A 19908-nucleotide genomic window follows, 5' to 3' on the forward strand; every position below is an offset into this window, starting at 1 on the left:
AGCAAAACAGGAGAACAATGGTAGCAAAAGCATCTAGCAAACTGCATGCCCTCGCTGTAGCATCGGTGGTCAACTCTCTTAGCAGCACCAGCGTGGTGAATGTGGGGCTGCCTATCTCCACGCGGGGGCAGCACATCTCCATGCAGTGGGAAGAGGGGAGCAGCGGCAGGTCCGCCTCCTCCTTGTATTGGATAGGCGGAAACGGGTCTCGCCTGACTGCGCCACCGCCGTGAGGCCGCAGATGGAGAAGGACCTCGTGGCCGGAGCGTATCTGGACACGGGGGCGAGATCAAGGGCTACTGCTCCCGCAGCCATGGCCATGCCAGATGGGTGTGTGTCGGTAGAGGGTGCGCGGCGACAGCGGCAAGACGGGGATGCTGCAGTAGCCAACCATATGACGGCGGCGGGTGGAGGCGTGCGCGCGGCGACTACAGCTCTGGTGGTCGCGGAGGCGGCGCATGCGAGCTGCAGAGGGGCGGCGGCGTGCGCGGCCTGCAGTGGCGCGGTGGTGATCGCAGTGGGGCAGCGGTGGTGGAGCACGGCAACACGAGCTGCGGGTGCGGCGGCATCGGGCTTGGAGGTGCGTTGTGTGTAATGGCATGTACAATGGAGTGACGTCAGCCTTCCCTTAGGCTTGCCACATCGAACTGATTTTAGTTGGTGAAGATAGAAAGAAGAAAGAGATGGTTATCTTCCCTTTTTTTGAAATTTCAGGTGTCTTTATTCAATCACAGTTGAGTCTTTTACAGTAAACGGGACAAGGAAGTCAAGCGGCTGATCAACCCAAATCCTCTCTAACCTCTTCCTACCAGAAAATCGAGCTAGATCATGTATACATACATTAGCTTGTCGATTACAATGCACGATAGTCGCCTTGCCAAAGTCAGAAATCTTCTTTCAACAGTCATCAATCACAACTGCTTCAGTAGCCCTGTACTCTCAAGGGTTGAGCACACCTTGAGCTACCTTCATGGAATCACATTCCATATCCAATTTGCTCCACCATCTCCAACCCCAACCGTAAAGCCGACACCTCTATAGATGATTGTCTTTCCTTAGAGCATGTCTAACAGGCCCCGTATATTTTCGCCCGTTAAAATACGAGTAAAGGGCCCTGTATTCACTTTTCGCCGGCCGAAAACTCGGACGAGCTAGCAGAACCCGTATCCCTAAACTGTAAAATAGCACATTCCTAGAATATGCCAAATCATTTTTTTTTCTTTTTTCCCCTTCTTCCTCCTCTCCTTCTTCCTCCTCCAGCCCCACTGCGGCGCGGCGGAGGTGGTCGCACGTTTCTCCAGCGGGGCTCCATGGCTGAAGCAGTTGCAATTTGGTGAAAATTCAGCGCGCCACAGGTGAGGGGTTGGCCTTGTATTCAGCCTCCCACCCTGTACTTGTAAGGGGCGAGGAGCCGCCCCGTAGCCAAAACTGTAAAAAATTTACGGGATTGGGCGTTTTAAGGGGTCTGTTACACGGCCGGGTAGAGCAGTATATCGGCGGTTATTTTACGGGGTCGGGCGTTTTAAGGGCTCTGTTAGACATGCTCTTAGCACTTGTCTTCCCTTAGCACTTGTCTTCCCTTAGTCACATAATTTTGTACTAAAAATAATTATTTCTCATTTATTGCAAGAGATAATAAAAGTTAATACATTGTACCATTTGTATGTATCGTTTCCCTAGATGATGTGGACTACTAAGAGAAGACGCACCTTCCCTATCATTGCACGTGCCCTAACTCACGAAGAAGAAAGATGGAAGGAGATAAGACCGAGCAGGACCCACAAAGGACACGTGTCCAACTCTCGAGGCAGAGGGAAGCAACACGCTCAATTCCCCGGGGGAGAGGCAGCGTTTTCCGTTTGGAATTGGAGGCATATTAACCTGCTGGCACACTCACAGCATGAGAAGTCACGTAAGGGCAAATCGATGTATCGTACCACTCAAAAAGGAGGCGTATCAGAAATAAATTGGTTATTTTACCTTACGGGGCTAAAACTCCATGTAGTATTTGTAACAATGAAAAAAAATTCCTCATAATCAAATTCATTTTTGTTATGGCTGAACTTTTTTTTCCTCATGAACAATTTTTTTCTGTACTCGATGACATATTTTGGCATCATGATCAATTATTTCGTACTACGTGATCAATTACTTTGTACATAAACTATAGTTTCTGTGGGTTTTGTGGATATCATGGAACTAACTAGGGAACACCTACCTTATTTTCTTGCCCTCTAGCTAAATTTGTAAAAATTGTATGTATGTGGTGTGTGTAATGCCAATCCAATTTCAGAATGGAGCTTGCATGGTGTCTCATGGTTAATATGAACGCACATGCTTTTCTCTGATAGCTGCACACGAAATTTCTCGCCTGCTGCTGGCTTTTGCATGCTGCGGTTTTCTCTACACGCACACGAAATAGAGCTTGCAGGGCATCTCTACAAGTGTCGTTGCCTAATCGACGGTACCCGGAGGAGGGATCCTCACGAGGGGGAAAAGAAGTAGGGGCCATTGGGCAGAGTGCACTCGGGACGGTGGTACGCGATTTACCCAGCTTCGGAACACCTGCACGATGACAGGGCCTACTGCTGCTTGTCTGGAATTATCTGGGCGCTTTCGCGATGTTACAATGAGTTGTGGTTGTCTCGCTTCTAGCTCGAGATCTCCCCTCAGGGCTCCCAGGATCCGGCTTATATAGGCGCCCGGATCTAGGGTTTCTACGGAGAGTCCTACCCGGAATACAAGTTGCCTATATTACATTGCCGTGTACGTCAAGGATCCACCTATTCCTAACTTCTCGTCATGGATCCGGCTCCCTTCATGGGCCTTCACGGATCTGACTCCTGGTATAGACCTCTTCGGATCCGGGTACCTCTGTAGGTCGGTTCGGATCCAGGTACCTCTGTAGGGCGGTTTGGATCCGGCTACCTTCGTAGGGCGGTTCGGTTCCGACTACCTTCGTAGTGCGGTTCGGATCCGGCTACCTTCGTAGTGCGGTTCGGATCCGGCTCCTTGTTCCTGGGTTGGACATCTTCCATCTTGATCAACAACAACTAGGCCGCCCGGTGGGCCATATGCCATCATCTGTGGGCCACCCGGGCTTGCCGGAATCGGACCATGTCGATGGTATACCTATGAAGTATATCCACAACAGTAGCCCCCAGAGTTCTCCAAGATTCACCGTTCTTCCATCCAGCTCAGCTTGCGCATGTATCTTCATCCTTTGGATGGAACGAATAATAGAGAATCTTGAAGGACTCCAAACTTCATATCTCCAACCAAGTATTGGTCGGAAACTTCATGATCAAATGGTCAGATTCTTCGGAGACACCATCCAGCGTAATCTTCGGTATGGATCCGACTAGCCAAATGTAGGTTCGGATCTGACTAGCCAAAATATAGGTGTGGATCCGACAACCCAAAATATAGGTGCGGATCCGACTACCAAAAAATTAGGTGCGGATCCGGCTACCAAAAATTGAGGTGCGGATCCGACTACCAAAAATTTAGGTGCGGAGCTACCAAAAATTGAGGTGCGGATCCGACTACCAAAAATTTAGGTGCGGATCCGGCTACCAAAAATTGAGGTGCAGATCCGGCTACCAAAAAATTAGGTGCGGATCCTGCTACCAAAAATTGAGGTGCGGATCCGGCTACCAAAAAATTAAGGTGCGGATCCGACTAGTTAGCCAGATTTTCGCCATCTTTGAAAATTTTCTTGACATAACCATATGTATGTAGCCCCCGAGCGTGGAGTCGGCTTGCTCCAAGGAGACTCGATGCTCAGAAACTTAGCCCCCAAGCGTTAAGGTGGAAAATTTTCAGCTTGTTGCTCAAAAGAGAACTTCATCGATGTAGCCCCCGAGCACCAAGGTGAATTTACTTGAAAATCCGGCTTGGTGCTCTTAGAGTAGCTTTATCCTTATATGTGACTTGGGAATAGCGTAAATCCCAAGCGTCTAGGCGGAAATTTCCAGCACTGATACCCGAAAGGAAACACACTTTTCACCTAAGATCAAACCGCAGCCCCCGAGGGTTGGTTCCGACTAAGCATAGCGGAATCAAGACTCAAGTTGCTTTTCCAGCTGTGCACGCCATGGATCCGCCTAACCTCGGGGGACTGTTGTACGTCCAAGTGTCATGTACCTGATACATAAACATAAAAACATATTTGTATTAAATTGTTTTTTTTATCATGTTCAACGAACAAATGTAAGGCGGAACAAAAACAGCCTTTGAACAAATGTTTTAAAGCTGAAACTATGCAGCAGTTGAACAACATAAAACTGTCAAGGCGGAAAAAACTCGACTATCTTGAACAGTTAATGTAATTTATATGTTTTAAGCAAGTGCTGGTTTATCCGTTCTTCTGGTTTATATGCTTGACTTTTCGCGAGACGGCAAACTTTAAGCACAGAACATCTGCTGAGGCGATAGCGCTTAATAGCGAAACAATCAAGAACCTCCGAAACAGAGGCCGGCTTTAAGTACCGAAATGTCACTACTAAGAAATCCACATATAAACAACAGAAAACGTGTAGGCCAGAAAACTCAAGCTAACGCCCGAAGGTGGAAATTTTATAGCGTACTGGAGCCTTATGCAGCAAAAACAGTACAAAGTTTTTCACGAGCACGAGGAAAATCGTCGAAAAGATATGATCAACAGTGAAAGCGGTAAAAGACTCAGGATATGAGTGAACCAATCTTAATCTCATGATCATAAAATTTTAAAATATTAAATATAAATAGGGACTTAGCTGTTTGGAGCGGAGTCAACGTTATTTACGGAGAAGACATATCCGGCCACGATAAAAATCGAGGCGGCTAAGTGTATTGCACGATGACGATGAAGCTGCTCTATTACGAAGTTGGAATAGTGCGCGACGAAGATGAAGCCGTAGGTAGCAAAAATAGCCGTCCATCAGATCAGCCGTGACAGCCGATCACGAGAGAAGCCGGAAAGAATCGGTGCAAAAGCCTGACGCGGAGCCGTGCAACGAAGCCAATTTTAGCCGGGATAGTAACACACATGCTTTTTGGCTTCGGATCCATGCATGCAGTGTCCCTGGTTCTTACATGAAGCCTTAATTCACTTTGACTGTTCGGAATTTAAGAAAAGCACATGAGGTAGCAAAATCAATCACGTAGTGCTATAACATCTTGTGAGATTACTAATTGCTTCCGAGGATGCATCCTTGGTTCCATCTCGACCATCTCACCAAGGACGGAAAGTGAAGCCAACAAAGCTGACCAAGCATGTTTAGGCAAATACAAGTTTCCGCCTTGGTCCCTGTATGCCATGCAACATCGGCGCGTATGTCTCCACCTTGGTTTTTTTGCTTTGCTTTCCATCGAGCTGGTGCGTGATAGATTACCGCGACTGCGAATTCGATCACCAAAATAAAGGTACGGATCCGACTACCAATAATTAGGTGCGTATCCGGTTACCAAAATATATGTGCGAATCCGGCTACCAAAAATAAAGGTGCGGATCCGACTACTAAAAAAAGTAGGCGCAGATCCGGCAACCAAAAATATAGGTGCGGATCCGACTATCAAAAACGTAGGCGCGGATCCGGCAACCAAAAATATAGGTGTGGATCCGACTACCAAAACCAGTATTTGAAATTTTCAGATCTAAGGCGGAGTCTTCTTTAGGAAGGTCCAGCAACTCAGATCGAATCTTTGCAGCTTTGTCCAGCGCAGTGATACGTCCAATTTGCATCACTATTTTATATCATAATTTGCTGTTATTCATTGATATATTTCATATTGGGACACAATACTTATGTTATTTCATCTATTTTGCATGTTTCATCATTATTGGAGGATCAAGCACCGGAGCCAGGATTCTGCTGGAAAATGCACCGTCAGAACGCAATATTTCGGAAGATCAACTGTGGAAGGAAATTATACCAAAAATCCTATTTTTCAAGATGACGAAGGAAGCCAGAAGGAGGAGCCAGGTGGACCCAGGGCGGGCCCACACCATAGGGCGGCGCGGCCCATGGCCTGGCCGCGCCACCATGTGGTGTGGGGGCCCCACAGCCCCTTTTGCCTCCTTTTCTTTGCGAAATCCTTCGTCCCGAAAACCTAAGCCACAGAGGGTACCTCGCGAAGAGTTACAGCCGCCTCTGCGGGGCGGAGAACACCAGAGAGAAAAGAGCTCTCCGGCGGGCAGGAATCCGCCGGGGAAATTCCCTCCGGGAGGGGGAAATCGACGCCATTGTCACCGTCATCGAGCTGGACATCATCTCCATCACCATCATCATCATCTCCACCATCATCACCGCCGTCTCCACCGCTGGACACCGTCATCGCCGTAGCAATTTGGGTTTGATCTTGATTGTTTGATAGGGGAAACTCTCGCGGTATCGATTTCTACTTGTTGTTGATGCTATTGAGTGAAACCATTGAACCAAGTTTATGTTCAGATTGTTATTCATCATCATATCACCTCTGATCATGTTCCATATGATGTCTCGTGAGTAGTTCGTTTAGTTCTTGAGGACATGGGTGAAGTCTAAATGTTAGTAGTGAACTATGGTTGAGTAATATTCAATGGTATGATATTTAAGTTGTGGTGTTATTCTTCTAGTGGTGTCATGTGAACGTCGACTACATGACACTTCACCATTTATGGGCCTAGGGGAATGAATCTTGTACTCGTTTGCCGATTGCGGGGTTGCCGAAGTGACAGAAACCTAAACCCTCGTTGGTATATCGATGCAGGAGGGATAGCAGGATCTCAGAGTTTAAGGCTGTGGTTAGATTTATTCTTAATTACTTTCTTGTAGTTGCGGATGCTTGCAAGGGGTATAATCACAAGTATGTATTAGTCCTAGGAAGGGCGGTACATTAGCATAGGTTCACCCACACAACACTTATCATAACAATGAAGATTATTTAGCCGTATGTAGCGAAAGCACTAGACTAAAATCCCGTGTGTCCTCGAGAACGCTTGGTCATTATAAGTAAACAAACCGGCTTGTCCTTTGTGCTAAAAAGGATTGGGCCACTTGCTGCAATTGTTACTCTCGCACTTTACTTACTCGTACTTTATTCAACTGTTACATCAAAACCCCCTGAATACTTGTCTGTGAGCATTTACAGTGAATCCTTCATCGAAACTGCTTGTCAACACCTTCTGCTCCTCGTTGGGATCGACATTCTTACTTATCGAAGATACTACGATACACCCCCTATACTTGTGGGTCACCAAGACTATTTTCTGGCGCCGTTGCCGGGGAGTGAAGCGCTATTGGTAAGTGGAATTGGTAAGGAAAACCTTTCACGTTTGTGCTGATTTTATTTCTGCCTGCTGCTATAAGTCATTATGGAGAGATCTTCTCTTCAATTTTTATTTGGGAAATCTACTACTACTGCAACGGTAGTGGATGAGGCGCCAGGTGAGGAAGTGATACCATATAAAATACCTATGAAAATTATTGAACGTGTTAAGGATAACCGCTATGAAGGGGATGGAACTGTCCACCCTGGAGATCATTTATTGTTCTTACATCAATTATGCGGTTTATTCAAGTGTGCAGGTATTGCTATGGATGAAGTGAGGAAGAAACTATTCTCTTTATCGCTGTCTGGTAAAGCGGCGCATTGGTATAAATTACTGGATAATGGGGATTCTCTTGAATGGAATGATATTGTGCCCCGGTTTTATTCTAAGTTCTATCCTCCAAGTGAAATTCACAAGGATCGGAATCACATATATAATTTTTGGCCTCATGATGGAGAGAGTATTGCCCAAGCTTGGGGGAGATTGAAGTCTTTAATGCTCAAATGCCCCATTCATGAGCTTCCTGGTAATGTTATTATTGATAATTTCTATGCAAGACTTTCTTTTCAAGACAAGACCTTGCTATATACTTCTTGTTATGGATCATTTACACGCAACAAAGAAGAGTTTAAAAGGGACCTTCTTGATCGGATCCAAGAAAATACTGAAAGTTGGGAGAACGACAAGGATAGAGAATCAGGTATAATTTATGATTATAAATGCATTGAAGCTTTTACGGATACTGATAAATTTCGTAATATGAGTGCTACATATGGTCTTGATTCTCAAGTTGCTGCAAATCTTTATAAAGCTTTTGCCTCTCATTATGAATTGCCAAAGAAGAATTTTGATAAGTATCATGAACCGTATAAAGATAAAATTGATTCATCTATTAATAAATGCGTTGTAGTTGAAACTGCTGATCATGTTATTCCTGAAGCTTATATTGAAAAAACTCCTTTCCCTGCTAAAATGAAGGAGTACTCTGTTATAAATAGTGCGGTTCATAAAAGTGAAAAGAAACCTGTAGAACCCGAGGAACAAATAAAAGTTGAACTCTTTGTTGCAATAGTTAAAGATCTTGTGACTGAAAATGTGGAGGATGGTCATATTATTTTCTGTGAAGATGCTTCTAATATTGTTTCACATCCTAATAAACCCAAACAAGCTAGTGTTCCTATGCTATCTGTTAGAATTGGTGATCATTGCTATTATGGATTATGTGATATTGGTGCAAGTGTTAGTGCTATTCCTTATGAGCTTTACACGGAGATTATGCACGAAATTGATTCTTGTGAACTTGAAGATATTGATGTGGTTATTCAGCTGGCTAATAGAGAAACTATTTCTCCAATTGGTATTGTTCGAGATGTGGAAGTTTTATGCGGTAAGATTAAATATCCTGCTGACTTTTTGGTACTTGGTTCTGCTGCTAGTGATTATTGTCCTATTATTTTTGGTAGACCTTTTCTAAATACTTGTGGAGCTATTATAGATTGCAAGAAAGAGAAAATTTTGACTAAATTTGCTGGTGAATCTTATGAGTTTAACTTCTCTAAATTTACCAAAACTCCTTATAAAGCTGATTTGCCTAGTGATGATTTTAAAATGGAACAGTGTGCATCTATTGTTCTTGTTCCTAATAATCCTTTGCAGCAACATTTGGAGGATAGCGAAAGTGAAGTTTTTAGGAAAGAAAGAGATGAGCTTGAGGAAATTTTTCTTCGCCAACCTATTCTCAAGCATGATTTACCGGTGGAAGATTTGGGTACAACACCGCCACCAAAGGAAGATCCTGTTTTTGATTTAAAGCCTTTGCCTGATAATCTTAAATATGCTCATATTGATGATAAGAAAATATATCCTGTTATTATTAGTTCTAAGCTTTCAGAGATTGAGGAAGAAAGGTTATTGGAAATATTGAAGAAACACCGAGGAGCTATTGGCTACACTCTTGATGATTTGAAAGGGATTTCTCCTTCTATTTGCCAACATGCTATTAATATGGAAGATGATGCAAAGCCTGTTGTTGAACATCAGCGTCGTCTAATTCCGAAGATGAAGGAAGTGGTAAGGAATGAGGTATTAAGACTTCTTGAAGCTGATATTATATATCCTATTGCTGATAGTAGATGGGTTAGTCTTGTGCATTGCGTTCCCAAGAAAGGAGGAATGACTGTTGTGCCTAATGATAATGATGAGCTCATCCCTCAAAGAGTAGTTGTAGGGTATAGAATGTGCATTGATTTTCGAAAAGTTAATAAAGTTACTAAGAAAGATCATTACCCTTTATCATTTATTGATCAAATGCTAGAAAGATTGTCTAAAAATACTCATTTTTGCTTTCTTGATGGTTATTCTGGATTTTCACAAATTGCTGTTAAAACTAAAGATCAAGAGAAAACCACTTTCACTTGTCCCTATGGAACTTATGCTTATAGACGTATGCCTTTTGGTTTATGTAATGCTCCTGCTACTTTTCAAAGATGCATGTCTGCTATTTTTCATGGTTTTTGTGAGAGTATTGTAGAGGTATTCATGGATGATTTTTCTGTCTATGGGAATTCTTTTGATAGTTGCTTGCGAAACCTTGATAAAGTTTTGCAGAGATGTGAAGAAACTAACCTTGTTCTTAATTGGGAGAAATGCCACTTTATGGTTAATGAAGGAATTTTATTGGGACATAAAATTTCTGAGAGAGGTATTGAAGTTGATAGAGCTAAAGTTGAAGCAATTGAGAAGATGCCCTATCCTAGGGATGTTAAAGGTATTCGTAGTGTTCTTGTTCATGCTGGGTTTTATAGGAGATTTATTAAAGATTTCTCCAAGATTTCAAAGCCTCTTACTAATCTTCTTCAAAAAGATGTACCTTTTGTTTTTGATGATGATTGTAAGGAAGCTTTTGAAACTCTTAAGAAAGCCTTAACAACTGCTCCTATAGTTGAACCTCCTGATTGGAACTTACCCTTTGAGATTATGTGTGATGCTAGTGATTTTGCTGTAGGCGCTGTTCTTGGACAGCGAGTAGATAAAAAACTGAATGTTATTCATTATGCTAGTAAAACTCTTGATGCTGCTCAAAGAAATTATGCTACAACTGAAAAAGAATTATTAGCTGTAGTCTTTGCTTGCGATAAATTTAGATCTTATATTGTTGATTCAAAAGTTACGATTCATACTGATCATGCTGCAATTAGATACCTTATGACAAAGAAAGATGCTAAGCTAAGGCTTATTAGATGGGTACTTCTTTTGCAAGAATTTGATTTACATATTGTAGATAGGAAAGGTGCTGATAATCCTGTTGCTGATAATTTGTCTAGATTAGAAAATATTGCTTATGATCCTGTTTCTGTTAATGATAGTTTTCCAAATGAACAATTGGTTGTAATAAAGGTGAGCTCGCGAGACAGTCCTTGGTATGCTGATTATGCTAACTTTATTGTTTCCAAGTACTTGCCTCCAATCTTTTCAGCTCAACAAAGGAGGAAATTCTTTTATGACTTGAGGCACTATTTCTGGGATGACCCAAACTTATATAAAGAAGGAGTGGATGGTATTATGCGAAGATGTGTTCCCGAATATGAACAACAAGAGATACTGAGTAAATTTCATGGTAGTGCTTATGGAGGACATCACGCCGGAGAAAGAACCACGCAAAAGGTTCTACAATCAGGTTTTTATTGGCCAACTCTCTTCAAGGATGCGAGAAAGTTTATTTTATCTTGTGATGAATGCCAAAGGGTTGGTAATATCTCCAGACGTAATGAAATGCCTATGAATTATACTCTTGTTATTGAACTGTTTGATTGTTGGGGATTTGACTTCAGGGGACCTTTTCCCTCTTCAGAAGGCAACACTCACATACTTGTTGCTGTTGATTATGTTACTAAATGGGTGGAAGCAATACCTACAAAAAGTGCTGATGGTGAGACCTCTTTAAGAATGCTTTTAGATATTATTTTTCCTAGATTTGGAGTGCCTAGATATATCATGACTGATGGAGGTTCTCATTTTATTCATGGAGGTTTTAGAAAAACTCTTGCTAAGTATGGTATTAATCATAGAATTGCTTCCGCTTATCATCCTCAAACTAGTGGTCAAGTAGAATTATCAAATAGAGAGATTAAATCTATTTTGGGAAAGACTGTTAATAAAACTAGAAAGAATTGGGCTAGTAAATTGAAGGATGCACTATGGGCTTATAGAACTGCTTATAAAAATCCCATGGGAATGTCACCTTATAAAATGGTTTATGGGAAAGCTTGTCATTTACCTTTAGAACTAGAGCACAAAGCTTATTGGGCTGTTAGAGAATTAAATAAAGATCCTAAACTTGCCGGTGATAAGAGGTTGTTGCAATTAAGTTCTCTAGATGAATGGAGAAGTGAAGCTTATGAAAATGCTAAACTCTTTAAAGAGAAAGTTAAAAAATGGCATGATAGGAGGATTATCAAAAGAGAATTTAATATTGGGGATAAAGTCCTATTGTATCGGTCTCGCCTCAGATTCTTTGCAGGGAAATTACTCTCGAAATGGGAAGGACCATATGTTGTCGAGGAGGTGTATCGTTCAGGAGCAATCAAAATCAGCTCTCTCCAAGGCAATGCCACGCAAGTGGTGAATGGACAAAGACTCAAGCATTATATCTCGGGTGATTCTTATAATGTTGATGTTGATATTATTCAAGTGGAAACACCGGAGGCTTTCATCAAAGGGCAAATTGACAGTCCGCCAGAACTCGACTTTGAATAGGTAACGATCTTGGTAATGAAAAGTACGCAATTTACTTTCCGAACAATATTTTTGCTGTTTTTGGAAAATATGAAAAATTACGAGTTCGAAACGGAGTGGAAAGGACGCACGAGGGGGTGCCACCATAGGCCGGCGCGGCCTGGCCTGGGCCCGCGCCGCCCTATGGTTTGGCCGCCTCGTCGCCCCTTTCCGACTCTGGTTCGATCTGGTACTTTCCTTTTGTCATGAAAATATTTGCTATATAATTCCCGGGACCCCTGGAGGTCCGTATATCATTTTCTCGACGTGTTTTGTTTCGAGCTGTTTCTGCCAGGATTTGTTTCGGATCTAGAGCCATCATGTCTTCGTCGGAAACTCCGAAGGACAGCTCCTGCAAGGATGTTGGCAACTTGTACATGGAGGAGCTGAGGATGCACCCCAAGGAGTTGCTGCTTGCTGAAGTAGAATTGCAGGTAAAGGATGTCCAGGGTCCTAAAGGAGAAGGAAGCTTGGAAGATAGGATGGAGAAGCTAGAACAAGAGGTTTTGAAATACAAGAAGATGGCTGAGCGTGAGGTGGATATCTTCCACAGGATTGTGTCTGAACTCATTGCTGAACATGAGAAGGTAACTGCAAAGCTTTGGAGCGACATCCTCTCACTTCACGACACCACCAACAAGCTCCAAGCACAACTCTATGACGTTCAGAATCAGAACTGTGAGTATGAAAACAGGTTTAAATACATAAGCCGTGCTGCTAGTTTCAGGATTCCCGAGACCAAGATGTCGTTTCTTGATGGAGAGCCTCTTCCTTGGAAGTTTGATGACGGGAGTTCATCACCACCATAGCCGCAGGAGTAATTCATCATCGGTATTGGCATCCCCTTGGTTTGTTCCAAGCTTGGGGGAGTGCCGCGGTATCACATCATCACTACCTTTTACTTTTATTGTCAAGTAGTGTCATATCATGAGTAGGGAAGTTATCATATAAGATGGGTTGCAGTTTGGAAGTATCTCTCCTTTAGTTGGTTATCTATGTATCCCTTGGTGTGAGTTATCGTTATGGAATATTAATGAGAAGTCTTATCATTTACATATTGCACATCTTATTCTAGTTTGCAATCTCTATCATATGATTTACCTTGTTGTTAGTATTGGTATCACTTTGGGAGCATTGAATAAATCTATTTGGTTTTGGCAAACTTAGCATTGGTCAATAGCAACAACACTTTGAGGTTTAAGTAGAAAAGAGAAATACATGTAGATGTTTCATTGTCTTTCTTTCTTGTTAGCTCATAGCTTATTATTCTGAAGTTAAAATTGTTTGTGCTTACAAGGAAGATGCATGATTGTTTCTATCACATGTATATTTGTTTGTATCCTACGACTCTTATGCTTGCTATTTAAGCTTGCTAGCCACAGACCTGTACTGAGAGGGAATACTTCTCGTGCATCCAAACCTTAACCCAAACCTATGTCATTTGTGTCCACCATACCTACCTACTACATGGTATTTTCTGCCATTCCAAGTAAATACTTCATGTGCTACCTTTAAACAATTCAAAACTTATTATCTCTTATTTGTGTCAATGTTTTATAGCTCATGAGGAAGTATGTGGTGTTTTATCTTTCAATCTTGTTGGGCAACTTTCACCAATGGACTAGTGGCTTCATCCGCTTATCCAATAATTTTGCAAAAAGAGCTGGCAATGGGATTCCCAGTCCCAAATTAATTAAACTAAATAGACACTCCTCCATGGTATGTGATTGATGGACGGCACCCGAAGGATTCGGTTAGCCATGGCTTGTGTAAGCAAAGGTTGGGGGAAGTGTCATCATCATAATAAAACTAAAATAAAAAGGCACTCCTTCATGGTATGAGATTGTTGGCAGGCACCCAAGGATTCAGTTAGCCATGGTTTGTGAAAGAAAGGTTGGAAGGAGTGCTACATAAAATGAAAATAATATGGGAGCCGCTCTTTGAAGGTTTGTCTGGCAAGGGGGTTAGAGTACCCGCTACCAGTCATTGACAACAACAAACACCCCTCAAAATGTTACTTTTATTCTCTTTATATGATTGCAAAACTGAAAAAGCTCTAGCACATGATTTAATCCCTGCTTCCCTCTGCGAAGGGCCTGTCTTTTACTTTATGTTGAGTCAGTAAACCTATTTCCCTCCATCTCAAGCAAGCATTTGAGTAGTTGTGATCAAACCATTATATTGTGATTTGCTTCATCATGTCTTTTATTCTTCCTTGTTTAGTACAAGTTTTATCTGAATGAATATAGCTTTGCAAGTTATCAATGATCATGAAGAGACCATTATGTTTGAGTATGCAAGTTGTGCCTTATAAACTTTAACATGAGAGCGCTGCTCAATGAGATAAGTATAATCTGTTAATTGTTCTCTGACCAAGAACGAAGTTTGCCATCACCAATTATGATTTTTTTTTATGCACCTTTATTTATGATTACCTTATACTTGTTTCAAGTTGAGTTATATGAGGAAGTTGTCCACTATAATGTCTTGTGCGAATGAATATGATGCTTCTTGTCCGTATTTTATTTATCGACTCTTCACTCCATAAACATGTGGTCCTGTTTATCGAGCTCAGTTTCGCTTGGGGACAAGCGAAGTCTAAGCTTGGGGGGAGTTGATACGTCCAATTTGCATCACTATTTTATATCATAATTTGCTGTTATTCATTGATATATTTCATATTGGGACACAATACTTATGTTATTTCATCTATTTTGCATGTTTCATCATTATTGGAGGATCAAGCACCGGAGCCAGGATTCTGCTGGAAAAAGCACCGTCAGAACGCAATATTTCGGAAGATCAACTGTGGAAGGAAATTATACCAAAAATCCTATTTTTCAAGATGACGAAGGAAGCCAGAAGGAGGAGCCAGGTGGACCCAGGGTGGGCCCACACCATAGGGCGGCGCGGCCCATGGCCTGGCCGCGCCACCATGTGGTGTGGGGGCCCCACAGCCCCTTTCGCCTCCTTTTCTTCGCGAAATCCTTCGTCCCGAAAACCTAAGCCACAGAGGGTACCTCGCGAAGAGTTACAGCCGCCTCTGCGGGGCGGAGAACACCAGAGAGACCAGAGCTCTCCGGCGGGCAGGAATCCGCCGGGGAAATTCCCTCCGGGAGGGGGAAATCGACGCCATCGTTACCGTCATCGAGCTGAACATCATCTCCATCACCATCATCATCATCTCCACCATCATCACCGCCGTCTCCACCGCTGGACACCGTCATCGCCGTAGCAATTTGGGTTTGATCTTGATTGTTTGATAGGGGAAACTCTTCCGGTATCGATTTCTACTTGTTGTTGATGCTATTGAGTGAAACCATTGAACCAAGTTTATGTTCAGATTGTTATTCATCATCATATCACCTCTGATCATGTTCCATATGATGTCTCGTGAGTAGTTCGTTTAGTTCTTGAGGACATGGGTGAAGTCTAAATGTTAGTAGTGAACTATGGTTGAGTAATATTCAATGGTATGATATTTAAGTTGTGGTGTTATTCTTCTAGTGGTGTCATGTGAACGTCGACTACATGACACTTCACCATTTATGGGCCTAGGGGAATGCATCTTGTACTCGTTTGCCGATTGCGGGGTTGCCGGAGTGACAGAAACCTAAACCCCCGTTGGTATATCGATGTAGGAGGGATAGCAGGATCTCAGAGTTTAAGGCTGTGGTTAGATTTATTCTTAATTACTTTCTTGTAGTTGCGGATGCTTGCAAGGGGTATAATCACAAGTATGTATTAGTCCTAGGAAGGGCGGTACATTAGCATAGGTTCACCCACACAACACTTATCATAACAATGAAGATTATTTAGCCGTATGTAGCGAAAGCACTAGACTAAAATCCCATGTGTCCTCGAGAATGCTTGGTCATTATAAGTAAACAAACCGGCTTGTCCTTTGTGCTAAAAAGGATTGGGCCACTTGCTGCAATTGTTACTCTCGCACTTTACTTACTCGTACTTTATTCAACTGTTACATCAAAACCCCCTGAATACTTGTCTGTGAGCATTTACAGTAAATCCTTCATCGAAACTTCTTGTCAACACCTTCTGCTCCTCGTTGGGATCGACATTCTTACTTATCGAAGATACTACGATACACCCCCTATACTTGTGGGTCATCACGCAGCGGCGGTCGTAGCTGCAACACTTATGAGTGCGTTTCCGTCGAAATCGACAGTCTCGCCGATGAAGATGTGTAACCCGTCTATTGGGATGATGAAGAACTTGACGGGGTCTGTCCTAGTCGGAATCCAGAATTCGACAGAAGGACTATCGGAAAGTTGAAACTTCCCATGGTGGAACCCTCCCGGTTCTGGCCTCCAGACGCCGCTGGCCCCACGGTGGGCGCCAACTGTCGTTGCCTAATCGACGGTACCCCGGAGGAGGGATCCTCACGAGGGGGAAAAGAAGTAGGGGCCATTGGGCGGAGTGCACTCGGGACGGTGGTACGCGATTTACCCAGCTTCGGAACACCTGCACGATGACAGGGCCTACTGCTGCTTGTCTGGAATTATCTGGGCGCTTTCGCGATGTTACAATGAGTTGTGGTTGTCTCGCTTCTAGCTCGAGATCTCCCCTCAGGGCTCCCAGGATCCGGCTTATATATGCGCCCGGATCTAGGGATTCTACGGAGAGTCCTACCCGGAATACAATTTGCCTATATTACATTGCCGTGTACGTCAAGGATCCACCTATTCCTAACTTGTCGTCATGGATCCGGCTTCCTTCATGGGCCTTCACGGATCTGACTCCTGGTATAGACCTCTTCGGATCCGGGTACCTCTGTAGGTCGGTTCGGATCCAGGTACCTCTGTAGGGCGGTTTGGATCCGGCTACCTTCGTAGGGCGGTTCGGTTCCGACTACCTTCGTAGTGCGGTTCGGATCCGGCTACCTTCGTAGTGCGGTTCGGATCCGGCTCCTTGTTCCTGGGTTGGACATCTTCCATCTTGATCAACAACAACTAGGCCGCCCGGTGGGCCATATGCCATCATCTGTGGGCCACCCGGGCTTGCCGGAATCGGACCATGTCGATGGTATACCTATGAAGTATATCCACAACAACAAGTACACGAAAACGGAGCGACCGACACAGTTGAAATATCCGTCTAAATCCAAGTCCAGCGACGCAACGCATAGTGATCAGTCTATTTGTGGAGACACAAACTCGGTGCAGTTTGCGTCTGCGCATGGATGCTTCGCGGTCACATCGAGTGACCGCCGTTTCTCACGTAGGGCACGCACGCCGATGGCTCAGACGCCGCTTACATTTCCGCCACTTGCAGCCCAAAAAATTAAAGTTGAATGGCGCCAACACTCCAGCCCGTTGCGATAGATGTCCTCCTTGCCGCACATGCCATGGAATCCGAGCAAACCCTCACAACCACCGCCGTAGCCACCACCACAGCTCCGATGGAGACTACATGTCCAGCCGGCTCTAAGCGTGCCGCCACCGGAGGCCGCGAAACAAAGGCGAAGGTGCCAAAGAAGCTGATGTCGAAGAAGGAGAAAGGCGTCGAGGCCACGAAACGACGGGGCGTACATATGAATCGGAAGGAGAGGAAAAAACGGGGCGGCGGTCATCCCACGTGATCGTCCCACGTGGCCACCGCGTTAATGCTTCACCGTTCTCCACTGCTTCCCGCCGAAGTTCCCCACGTCGTCTCTCCCTATAAAGCATGTCCTCCGCCGCTCTAATCCCACACTCGCCGCTGTCACACTCCACCACCACCTCCATGTCGTAGCTGCCGCACTCCATCACCACCACACTAGATGCAAAATGTTGCGCCGCCTCGCCACCTCCGCCGGCTTCACCTCCACCCTCACCGCCGGCCGAGCCTGCGTCGCCTGCTGATGGCTTTCGCTGCGTAGTGCTGCGCTTGTCATGTCCAAACATCAAACGGCGGTCACCGGCCGTGTCACGGACACGCTTTGGCTTTCGCCATTTCCCCTGAAGGGCAACACTCGGAGCCCGTGACGGAGCCGCGGTGACCGCCACGACTTGCCAAAATCGGCAATGCGGGAACACGCGCCCGCGACGACCCAGGCGGAGTGCATGGCTTTGCCCACCTTTTTCTCGCCCGTGCGTTCAAACCCAGTTCAAGTAGAGGCATCTCTGATTCTTGACTGATCAAGTAGAGGCATCTCTGATTCTTGAGTGCAGGCGATGTTCACGGAGATCGCAGAGCCGAGGCGTGAGCGTGACCGTCTCGAGGCCAGCCCGAGGAGGCAGACTGGAGAAGACCTGCAATCCGGGGCTACCAGGGAGGAGCTTGATAATCTGGATCAGCAGCTCGAGTTGACACTGGGCAGAGTCCGGGAAATGAAGGTATACGCATACACAATCTCTGCACAAAATTCAGAGCTCAAAAAAGTTGAACCAGCAGCTGAACCTGTGTTTCTTGTGTGCATGATGTACTACTGAGCCAGCAGCTGGACGAATCACACCTCAAGGTAACTGTAACCGTAAGGGAACCAAAATGAATTAAGATGCAGATAAGCAATAATTTTCTCATATGGTAATTGTGTTTTTTTTTTTTCCAAAACATGTTAGTACTTGTGAATGATTTTTTTGCTTGCGTGTGTCTGTAGGTGCACATCTTGAAGGACCAGAACATCTTCCTTCTCCACAAGGTTAATTTCAGTAATCTGCACTGCTTGCCTCCTCGTAATCTGTATACGGGCTGTCTGAATGTGTTCTGGCTCTCTGTCAGGTGACCGAGGACGGGCAGCAGCATGGTGTCGCCGTGGAGGCCGCAGACGGCAGCACTACGCCGACGCTACTGTTCGGGGGCTTCTTCCCGGAGGTGGAGGAGCAGTTGTCGACGTCGCTTCAGCTGTGGCCGCAGCAGCAGCTTCCCGACGCGCAAGGATTTGGACTGCAGCCCAACCTACGTTTGTGGTTGTAGAGAAGGATGCAACTCATATTGTATTGATTGTGTGCATATGACGTTATATATAGGCCACGTTCTCGACTATATAAGGAAGGAGGCGGGTCCAATAATTAATACAAAGATATGTATTGCTATACATAACTACAGAAGATACACATCCGGATATACAAGGATATGTATCTCAACACCCCCCGCAGTCAAAGCGTCGCCTGACCGAACGTATAGACTGGACCGGAACTACTCAAATGATGCCGTAGGGAGACCCTTGGTCATGATATCCGCAAATTGTTGGGAGGTGGGCACATGAAGTACTCGAATGTGTCCAAGGGCCACCTGTTCCCGAACAAAGTGGATGTCCAGCTCAATATGCTTGGTGCGGCGATGGTGGACCGGGTTGGCGGAGAGGTAGACGGCGGAGACATTGTCACAATAGACCACGGTGGCTTTGGCAACAGGACATGAGAGCTGAACGAGGAGTTGCCGCACCCAAGTGACCTCGGCAACCGCGTTAGCAACAGCCCGGTACTCCGCTTCGGCGCTGGAGCGAGAGACCGTGGGTTGTCGCTTAGACGACCAGGAGATGAGCGAAGGTCCGAAGTAGACGCAGTAGCCAGACGTGGAGCGGCGCGTGTCGGGGCAGCCTGCCCAATCGGCGTCCGAGTAGGCGACGATGTCCGTGGCGGTGGAGGCGTGGAGGGAGAGGCCGAAGTCCATGGTGCCACGAATGTAGCGGAGGATTCGCTTGACCGCAGCCCAATGAGGATCCCGCGGAGCATGCATGTGAAGGCACACCTGCTGGACAGCATACTGCAGCTCGGGGCGGGTCAAGGTGAGGTACTGCAGGGCACCAACGATGGAGCGATAAAATGACGCATCCGTGGCCAACGAACCATCCGTGGCGGAGAGCTTGGACTTCGTGTCGACAGGCGTGGCCGCGGGTT

The 19908-nt window shown here is 44.9% G+C and overlaps 1 protein-coding gene across 1 annotated transcript; it reads left to right on the forward strand.

Annotated features, from left to right (window-relative positions):
• Nucleotides 1-241: 241 nt before the first annotated feature.
• On the forward strand, nt 242-18982 carry LOC127315104 (MADS-box transcription factor 29-like). Its single transcript, XM_071824384.1, has 5 exons — nt 242-580; nt 18238-18402; nt 18486-18527; nt 18666-18707; nt 18788-18982. The coding sequence occupies exons 1-5, from the start codon at nt 242-244 to the stop codon at nt 18980-18982; spliced, it is 783 nt and encodes a 260-aa protein (XP_071680485.1).
• The last annotated feature ends 926 nt before the right edge of the window (nt 18983-19908 follow it).

Source organism: Lolium perenne, chromosome 7 (genome assembly GCF_019359855.2).
Source record: "Lolium perenne isolate Kyuss_39 chromosome 7, Kyuss_2.0, whole genome shotgun sequence".
In the NCBI taxonomy this organism is placed as follows: Eukaryota; Viridiplantae; Streptophyta; class Magnoliopsida; order Poales; family Poaceae; genus Lolium; species Lolium perenne.